Source organism: Pollicipes pollicipes, unplaced genomic scaffold (assembly GCF_011947565.3).
Source record: "Pollicipes pollicipes isolate AB1234 unplaced genomic scaffold, Ppol_2.1 Scaffold_3447;HRSCAF=4054_pilon_pilon_pilon, whole genome shotgun sequence".
Taxonomy (NCBI): Eukaryota; Metazoa; Arthropoda; class Thecostraca; order Pollicipedomorpha; family Pollicipedidae; genus Pollicipes; species Pollicipes pollicipes.
In genome coordinates this window covers 19,261,932-19,271,736 of record NW_023596297.1, presented here as the reverse complement: position 1 = coordinate 19,271,736, position 9,805 = coordinate 19,261,932, and the positions used below count along the sequence as shown (strand labels likewise).

The 9,805-nt window shown below is 57.9% G+C and overlaps 1 protein-coding gene and 1 pseudogene across 1 annotated transcript; one reads left to right on the top strand and one right to left on the bottom strand.

Annotated features, from left to right (window-relative positions):
• On the bottom strand, positions 1-5,153 carry LOC119092246 (uncharacterized). Its single transcript, XM_037215217.1, has 5 exons — positions 5,138-5,153; positions 1,057-1,186; positions 481-584; positions 148-392; positions 1-96 (listed from the first exon to the last, which is right to left on the bottom strand). The coding sequence occupies exons 1-5, from the start codon at positions 5,151-5,153 to the stop codon at positions 1-3; spliced, it is 591 nt and encodes a 196-aa protein (XP_037071112.1).
• A 2,616-nt stretch (positions 5,154-7,769) lies between these two features.
• Positions 7,770-9,805, top strand: part of LOC119092245 (uncharacterized) — a 31,162-nt pseudogene continuing 29,126 nt past the window's right edge.

The window sequence follows — 9,805 nt, the reverse complement described above, 5'->3', positions numbered from 1 at the left end:
CTACGAGATCTGGGCGGCCACCTGCCGCAGCCAGGACTCGTACGGCTCCAGCCGGGTGTAGACACTGGGTAGCACGTCCGAGCCGCAGCCGGCTGCCTCCCGCATCAGGCCGACCAAGCGCGGCCGGCCGACGGCGTCCACCGTCACCAGCGGGCCGCCGCGGTCCTGCGGGCACTGGCGGTCGGGCGCGTCCTCCCCCGCTGCCGCCACGCACACCTCCGTGTCCCCCACACCGCGCGGGAACTCGCGCTCGTACGTGGGGAAGAGCTGGTAGGTGGCGTCACAGTCTGCGGCGCTCACCTCGCGCACGGCGGTCGGCGTGAGCACCGCTGACTGCGCCGCCTCGCCGACCGCCAGCGGGCTGAAGCCCCAGCCGAGAGTCACCAACGCGCCTGCCGGCGCCAGGGCGCCGCAGGCAGACGGGCTGGAAGCCGGCCGGCAGCCTCTCCAGCAGCAGCAGCGCCAGGTCGTGTCGCCCGCCGGCCTGCAGCGGGTGCAGCACGACGCGGAGCACGGCCAGGTCCACGTGTGCGCCGTCGGCGCTAGAGCTGAGGTCACGCTCGCCCAGCCGCACGGTCAGCGAGCTGACGGGCCGGCGGAGCACGCAGCGGCCGGAGGTCAGCACCAGCCGAGGCCCGACCAGCGCGCCGGCACACAGCCAACGCTGCCGGCTGCCCACCAGTGCCACCCACGACGAGCCGTCGGTGGCGCAGCGGACCGCCGCCGGCGCTTGGGGCCGGCTCGGCGGACGCTCACTGGGGGCAGCTGGTTGTGGTGGTGGTGGTTGGCGCCTCGGTGGTGGTAGTAGTTGTAGTTGTGGTAGTTGGTTCTTCGGTGGTGGTAGTTGTTGGCTGCTCGGTGGTGGTGGTGGTCGGCCTTTCGGTGGTTGTGGTTGTGGTTGTAGTGGTGGTCGGCGGCGGCGGCGGCGGTGGGCGTCTCGGTGGCGGTGGGGGCCCCGGCGGCGTCAGCTGCTTGGCCACGGTCGGCGGCGGGCCCACCGGTAGCACTCGGGTGGGCTTCACCACCGTCGTGGCCGCCTCCTCCCCCGTCACAAACTGCGTCAGTACCACGGTGGTCACGGGCCGCACTGTCACCACCTCCGTGATCGTCACCACGTTGGTTTGCGTCTTGGTCAGCTTGGGCGTGGTGCCGCCGGCCGCCGTCGGCACAGGCGCGCGGACTGGCTCTGGGCAGCAGAAGACCACGTCGGCCCCCTGCTGCTCACAGAGGATGGGCCGGGCGGCAAGCAGCGTCGTCAAGCTTGGATAGGCCTCACAGAAGCCGGTCAGCGCCGAGACGCAGCGGCCTGGCCCGCCGTCCGCAGTGCGGCACGGGGTCACGATCGGCACGGCCAGCACGTCCAGCTGTGGCGGCGCACCGAAGCCGCGCTGCGGAACAACAGGCCCAGCAAAGCCCCCCTCGGCGAATACCGGAGCCCGCTGAGGCTCGGCGCCGCCCGACCGGGGCCAGGCGACCAGCGCCAGCAGCAGCAGCAGCGCGCTCCTCCCCAGCGTCCGCATAGTGCACGACTGAGCGCTGGCGGCGCGTGCAGCGGTGAGCCCTGCTCCTCCTGCGGTGGGAAGCCCGGCCGCCCCGGCTGGCCTTGAGCCGACTCAAGCCGACGACGCCTCGGCCGGTACCGGAAGGGGGCGCCGTCGTCTGCGGCCGCTGCTGCCGAAGACGTCCACGCTGGTCCGCACGCGCCTCCGCCTCTGGGTCCGCTCGGCCTGCCGCCGTCGCAGCGAAAGACGCGCGCGATGCCAGGTTGCCTGCAGTCCCGGTGGGGGCCCCTGCGCTTAACCTTCAAACGCCGTCCGGTGCATTAAGCAGTAGGCTAATCTATGGCCGGCTAAGTCGTTAAGTCGTGATTATGGGCGGGCCTCGCCCCGTCCGGGACCGGGGCTGAGGGGAGCCCTCAACCGGATGGGGCTGCGGATGCTGCGGTCAGGCGATCGCCGAGGTTCGGACTGCTTCTCGTTTTCTTGTGAAACTTCGATCGCGGCCCGTCACGCATCAAGGTTTAGTACCATCGGGATTTGGCTGGGCGGCTCCCGCAGCATGGAATCCCAGCTACAGACACCATTGGGGTGCCCAAGCTCCGCTCGCGCCGTCGCCGCATGCGTGGAAAGTACGCGGCGCCTGCTTGAAGCCGGCAATTTACCTCCGATTCGTATAAATTCGCAACGAAGATAAAAACTGGACGGGCTTCTATCGGGCAACAAGAGGCTTTTGCGGGAATGTGGTCGTCGGCCGGCTGTGGAATGCGGACCGAATACCGCATCTGTCCTTGTCCCGGTTTTGTGGGATGTTGAAAACAACGTCCGGTGACACTCATATCTGATGAGTAATGGTCGCTTCGGTGCTCTGATGGCGGAGCAGTGACTTTCATTCCAGCGCAGCCGGCGATAAAAAGAAATATTGAAAAACGATAACGACGTTTACGGATATCGCTAAGGAGTGAAGGCCATGGGCTATTCTGCCCACGCTTCTCGGTACGAAAGGCAAAAGATTGCGAAAGCGGGCCTTAAGCAGCACGCGAGTTGGGATTATATGCAATTTGAGCCGGTGAGTAAAGGATCGCTCGTCACGATCAGCGGAGATTTAGAGCAAGTGAAGCGGGCTGTTTGCGCCTGGCCTTACTTGCTATACCTGGGGCCCCACTCAGTGCCCTCGAAATGGATCAACTACCCCGATACATGCCTCGCGGGAGTAGCTGGCTCCGAGACACATCCTGCCTCTGCGCGCCCCGGTGGCCCGGCTCGCGACACTCGGAGCCTCTCTGGCTGGACGGTGTGGGGGGGGGGGGGGGGGAGCGGGCATCTCTGCGCGTCCCCGCGCCCGAGCCCTCGACACCCGGAGCTCCTCTGGCTGGACAGAGGAGAGGAGCATATCCGCGCGCCCCGGGGACCGTGGCCCAAACATGCGGAGCCCCCCCCCCCCCCTGGTGGGACATGAAGACCCACCGTCAGACGGCCCGGCCGTTGCAAGCCCCGAGATGGCGTGACCCTGACAGGACCGCGGCCTCTGTAAGTCCCAGGGCTGTGTGACCCTGACAGGACCGCGGCCTCTGTAAGTCCCAGGGCTGTGTGATCCTGACCGGACCGCGGCCTCTGTAAGCCCCGGGGCTGTGTGAGCCTGACCGGACCGCGGCCTCTGTGAGTCCCAGGGCTGTGTGATCCTGACCGGACCGCGGCCTCTGTGAGTCCCAGGGGCTATGTGATCCTGACCGGACCGTGGCCTCGTAAGTCCCAGGGCTGTGTGATGCTGACCGGACCGCGGCCTCTGTGAGTTCCAGGGGCTGTGTGAGCCTGACCGGATCGCGGCCTCTATAAGTCCCGGGGCTGTGTGACCCTGGCCGGACCCCGGCCCCCGTACGCCCCGGGACTGTGTGGCCCTGACTGGTCCCCGGCCGTCGGACGGCCACGCCGGCGGGACCTGTTTTATGAATGGCGGCGCGGGCGGTCGTCGGCGGCCGTCGGCGGCGCACCGGCGGCCGCGCCGCCGACGCATGACGTCAGCGCCGTTCGATCGGCGCCGAGCTCGGACCGGGCGGCGGCGGCGGGAGGACGCGGCGCCGCCTACAGCCGTGCCCGGCGCCAGGCGCTCCAGCCGCGCCGCCATCGCCGCACTTGGTGCGCCAGGTCGGGCTAATGCAGAGCTGCAGCTGCGGCACAGGCGGACGTCTGCAGGCGGCGGCGATGGCCGTTATTCTGCGGCTGTGAGGGACGCCAGGTAAGCTGAGAGTGGCGCTAAGCCTTCGTCTCTGTTGGAGGTGCTCAGACCTGTCCAAAACCTGCACAAGTGGTGCACTGCTCAGGCTGTCAATAAGTGCGCGACTTTGTGACTCCCCGATAACATCACGCCACTATTGAGGATCTGACTGCGCTCATGCTATATACATGTGAAATGACAGCTGGATGGAAGTTGGTGTTACTTACACGTGAGGAAACTGGTGTTGAGACGTGCATCGAAAAATTGGTAGCCCTTGAGAACACCATGCCCCGCCCCCCCCCCCCCCCCAAAGCTGAGCCACACTCTCAATAACGAGTCAACCTCAAGGCTAAAATCACTGGAAAGGGGACAAACGGAAATGTTAAGCCCGCTTCACCTTCCAAATATAGATTCAACCCCATTTTGCTCTCCCACCATGTCTTTTAAAGCTCCACCCTCCACTGCGTGTGTGTATGCGTGCGTGCGTGCGTGCGTGCGCGCGCGCGCGCGCGTGTCTGTGTAGGTGGTTGGCGCGCGCATGTTTGCATATATGCGTGCGTGCGTGCGTGCACGCGCGCGCGCGCGTGTGTGTGTGTGTGTGCATGTGTGTACGTGTGTGAGTTTTGTCACTCATGCGATGCATTTCGGCATGTTCCATCCGTTAAAGATGATACCTTTCTAACACTGAGGAGCCGCAGTTTGGAAAACACGAAAAGTTACAGGGAATTCCATGAAAAAAACGGCTGAAAAATATCTCAAATGGCTCGTAAGCTCAATGCTCTGCTGGCATATGGAAATGCCAGAGGCATGATCATGAGACGCAACAAACACGCTTTGCTAAGTCGCTTTTTATGATAGCAGTAACCGAATTAATGCTAGAAATGCTTACGCCGCATCAACCCCAGTTCTACCAGCGAACCACTTACCTACAACATCGGGATGACTGAATGAACGGAACAGCATCAGCAAGAGTTTGCAAGGTGCCCTGTAGGTTTATTTCTGGGGACCTAGATCACGCGCAGTCAATCTTGGTGTAGGAGAGCAAATTACAGGGTGTTTCATAAGTACTTTGTCACCTTCCGTCACCACATTTGGTCTTGTAATGACCGATTCGTTAGGTTTTATCGAGCCACAGATGTCAGACATCACCGAACATTTAACATGGGTAATACTAAACAGGCTCTGTCGAGGCGTTCGTGCGAGGGCCATGGAAATGCTCCAGGGCGTCAGCCAGGGAGATGTCACCAAGGCGCAGGGGCTGTCACACGTTACGGTGAGCACATCGTGGGGAAGAATTTGGCATGCGATCTCGAGACAGCAAGAAGTACTCAAGCACTTTCTTGAAGATCAGCCAGATATTGAAAACTGTTGTTATCAAAACCGCACTTAGGAAGGCTGTAATAAGAAATGGGGCTTCCCGCCTCACCGACCGTCAGGGACATTTCGAGACGGATCCCTGTGTATGCATCATTTGGGTAGCGGTGGCAGTGTGACAGGGCCTGAGAGGCCGGCACGCCATTCAGTCGTAGCAGCTCAGTACGTTGTTAAGTCCTGATGACACGCACGCAGCACACACACGGGACACGCTCCACCAGCTACGCCAATCGGAAAGGTGTCCTTCCCAGTTAGCGCAGTTGGTACAGCACTAGACGTGTCATCAGAAGACTTTTGTTCGAAGTGCAGCAATTTGAAGTCGAGAATTCTAGCTGCGATGCGTACATGGCTGAAAGCCAAACTCCATTCAGTTCTTCTCAGGATTCAGTAACACCTAACAACGGCCGGAGAGTTAACTGGCCGAAACGCTGTGTGCGTACTGGCACACCAGACCCGGACGACAGTCTGAACAAGTGTTCATCCGTGTCACAGGCTGCGAAGGTGCTGGACGTGTCACTAAAGGCTCGGTCTTCTGTGGTGATTAGTTCACGGGTGCTGCTTAGTGACTAAGTGACAATGATCTGAAGTACGAACTCCAGCCACGCTGCCGAAGTACTTTGTCTTACAGCGACGGTTAAGATTTGATGACAGCATCCTGAGTTAAACGGTGTTCCGGATCCGTTCAGAGTCCTTTGTTTCACAAGTGTCGTATCAATTGTTTGCTGCATTGGTTTCATGATTTGAGCGCACGCAGAGCTTATAAGGAATGTTTCACATTTGGGAATACTAAAGCAAGCATCGGATGTGATGAAACAAAGTCACTCATAACTATTGGCATGCCTTTTAAGTAGAAAACACTACTCTAGACAGCATAATTCTCTGTTTAGTTAATATGTTCTTCGATTCATCATGGTTCAAAGCGTCATTGCACCATGCACAACATCGATTGAGAACCAATTGGCGGCTGTCTTATCTGAAAATGGTGCTCACGAACGCCAGGTATGGACGCCTCCACAATTGTTTTTTCTTGGTCTTGATCGCCGCATGGTTTATGGAATTGCAGAATTGGAATAGCGTTGGTATCTCGTGAATGGTAACCGGCCTTGAAATACTCCCCAGAAATACTCTCCCCATTTTCGCAGGCGTATAGCTCAGAAACTAGAGAGACTTAGGTCTTAAGAAGTGCATGGTTTTGAACGGCATCGAAAGGTCTGCGAGATCGCTGTTTCAGTTCAAAACCCTTTTATAAGTATGGAACATTCCCTTTAAATTGATGCGCGGACATTACAAACCCGCAAAGACGGCTGTGTTAGTTGGAGCTGCCTGGTCTACCTACGCGTGCATCAGCGGGAGCTGCCTGGTCTAGCAAAGCGTGCATCAGCGGAAGCTGCCTGGTTCACCAAGGGTGCTGTCGGAACAGTTCCTTGATGAACCTGTCCCCAATCTGTCCCTTCAGCCGGGCGGTTGGGGGTATGGGATTGTTTTCTCCTGGCATGTTTCCGAAATAGTACTAAGAGGTATTTATTGCTCAATACAACTTCGTGACACGTCCGCCCATGGCCCCGTTCTTGCCGGAGAAATACGACGCCTGAGGCTGTAATGGAGCCCGTGCAAAGATTGCGTCTCGGATGTTCAGCGTCGTCACTCGTCTTGAGACAAGGTTGTGGCCCAATAGAACGCTGGAATGACATTCTAAATTGCATAAGTGTTTTGAGAAGATTTGGCCGACCGTTTTGGCATTGGAGAGGCGCACTTATATGAGCCTTAAGTAGCCGTAACTAGTGAGGTAATTAGCTATAGTATAAACGGACAACAAACTGCTAATAACAGATAGCCAAAAATGAATGCATTGGTATGCAAGAAATGGGGAGATTGGTTACGTGAATACGAGCCATGTGCGCATCGAGCGAGACCTTAACGTCGGCTTTAAAAACTGAGGAAGGTTAATGACGATTTCAGAAATAGCAGGATATACACAGACTGGCTATTTCAGGTGGGAAATGGTGGCGAAGGGTGCCCTTTTGCTCGGACACCACAGTCACGGGAGAGCAGACCGATCACCAATTCGTCGCACTGATCGAGAATGCTAGGAAGTGGTGAAATGTTACAACTAAGCTTGAGTCGTTAAAAGCAGGCGGGGTCATTAACACACCAGTCGTGCCGCGTCCTGCATCGTAGGCAAAGATGCAGGTGAAGCAGATAACGCCAAAGCTAAGGAGAGCTGAGCCAATGAATGAACTGGCATTGCATTGGCTGGCGTTGTTTGCATTCTGCATTGGCCAATGCACAAAGCATTGCCTGGCGTTGTTTCTCAGGCCGCTCAACTTGACCATCTCTCCTTGCGTTTCAGGCGCTTGGCACTGCGGACCTCGCGGCTGCGGGCAGCGACAGGCGGTGCAGGCAGCACTCACTGCCGTCATACAGGCTGGCAGAGAACGATGCGCGCTGCACACCCGGCTTGTTCTCCCGGGACGGCCTAGCTCTCCGCCGCCCGCTCCTGTCCTGACCGACTCCCGGCCGGCTGGCGGCGGTGGACGGTCCTGCCCCCAGCAGCGACCGGGCGCGCTCGGCAGGGTATCCGCGGCCGAGCTGGTGGGAGCTGGTGCGCGCGGCGCTGGCCGAGACGCCTCCCGGCTGCCGGGGCGCTCAGGTACCAGGCGTGGATCGGCCGGGTGCGGGTGCGGAGTCGCCATGCCGCCGGACGAGGAGGGCGAGCGGGACGCGCGCTCGGTCGCGCTCGAGAAGACCTACGTGCACGACGTGTACGGCCAGATGGCCGAGCGGCTCTCGGACCTGCACCACCGACCATGGCCGCGAGTGCGCCAGTTCCTGGCTGAGCTCGAGCCTGGCTCGCTCGTCTGTGACGTTGGTAAGTTTCGGCGTCAGCTCTCAGTTGCAGTCTTACAACCGGCGTCGCTGGCTCGGCCCGAGCTCGGCATCGGCTCTCAGCTGCAGGCTTGCAGCCTCGACGTGGCCCGGCCCCAGCTCGGCGTCGGTTCTCAGCTGCAGGCTTACAGCCTCGGCGCGGCCCGGCCCCAGCTCGGCGTCGGTTCTCAGTTGCAGGCTTACAGCCGGTGTCGCTGGCTCAGCCCTAGTCTCGGCGTCGGCTCTCAGCTGCAGGTTCACAGGTGGCGTCGCTGATTCGGCCCTAGCTCGGCGTCAGCCCTCAGCTGCAAGCTTATTGTCTTGTGCTGCTGTTTTGTGTTAACTTTATTGCTAGATTTTGTTGGAAACTTTCTTGTTCTGTTTTTTTTCTGATTTCACTTCCATCTTGCAGCTTGCCCATCAGCAGTGTTACAAAGCAAATGACGCTTCGATGCCTTTGACCTTACCAATCACATCATCCGGATTCAGACTGCTGTTCTCACATTATGCCTTTTTTACAGATAACTTGATTCGAATTTCCCTCGGTATTTTTCTAGCTCACCCAGCAAAAGCCCAGCAAAGTTAACAACACTTCAAAGCGAATTACCGTAGCGATTCGTTTGTAATAATCAGATGACTGTTCTAACATATTACGTTTCCTACCGATAACTTCGCTTCGGTTTGACTTCTTTTATTTACCAATCATTTCCAAAATACATATGTAACTAGATGGTTCACGTGCAGATATCGTACTTCCGTGCCAGCCTCCAGAAATCCCACACGAATAAAAATGTGGTTTAGTTCCGCGCGCTCTTCGAACCTAGAGCTTTATGACCTTACTCCGGGTCACGATCTTTGTTTGCCCCTTCTGGTTTTAGCCGAGAGGATAGTGGCGGACCCTCCTCCGAGTGACAGATTCTCTTCTGCCCTCTCACGTAGACAGACCCTCTACCGGTTTTTCACAGCGAAGCATTGGACTGTTGCATTTATGATGCAGTGTGTGGATGGCGGTGGTGGAATCTGGGGAAGCTGGCTGGAGGCCGGGGCGGCGTAGCAATGGAGGGAGGAAGGGGAGAAGAGGGGGCAGTGGCCCTTGACTGTATGTCTTTGCCCCTGAAATTTTTTGGGAGTCCCCTTTTCACAAACTAAAGGCATTTTAGCTATCCGTAGATTAACAAAGTTCAGATCAAGGAGGCACCCATGACTGAGCCAAAGATGAATTAACCGGATTCAGGGAACATTTTTCTACATGAAGATACCCGTTTCCTGGATCATCAGACCGTTTTATGAATAAAGTAGCCTATGCTCTAGATTAGGAGGCCCAATGCTATAACAAGGAGGACCTTTTGCTGGCTTGGGAGGCCCCCGTTATGAGCTAAGAGGTCCCTGATCTGGATCAGGAGGCACCCTCTATGCTCAGGAGCTCCATTTATGGAACAGAAAGCCTTTTCATGCATCCGATGGATGCGGCTCCGAATAAGGACTCCCTTTTTAGGGATAACTGAATCCCCTGGCTAGGTTTGGAGGCCCTTTTTGGAATCGAAAGTGTCCTGTTCTTAATTAGGAGGCATCTCTATGCATCAGTGACCTCTTTTCTGGAACAGGAGGCCCTGTTTTAGAAGAGAGATCCTTATGACACCGTCCAAGCGACCCCTCTGTGAGGTGACCCCATTTTGTCAAGGAGGCCATCTGGAAGAAAGTCCATAGATCAGCTGCCAATAGGTCATGCAAAAATGACGTACCAGGTTTCCTCGTCTTCTCAATAGTGTTACGTATGTCATGGCCCTCTCCTGGCAATGGGTTCACACGCATTGCGTGGGGCGAATAAAGGACAAACCATGTCACCCTGTCAACA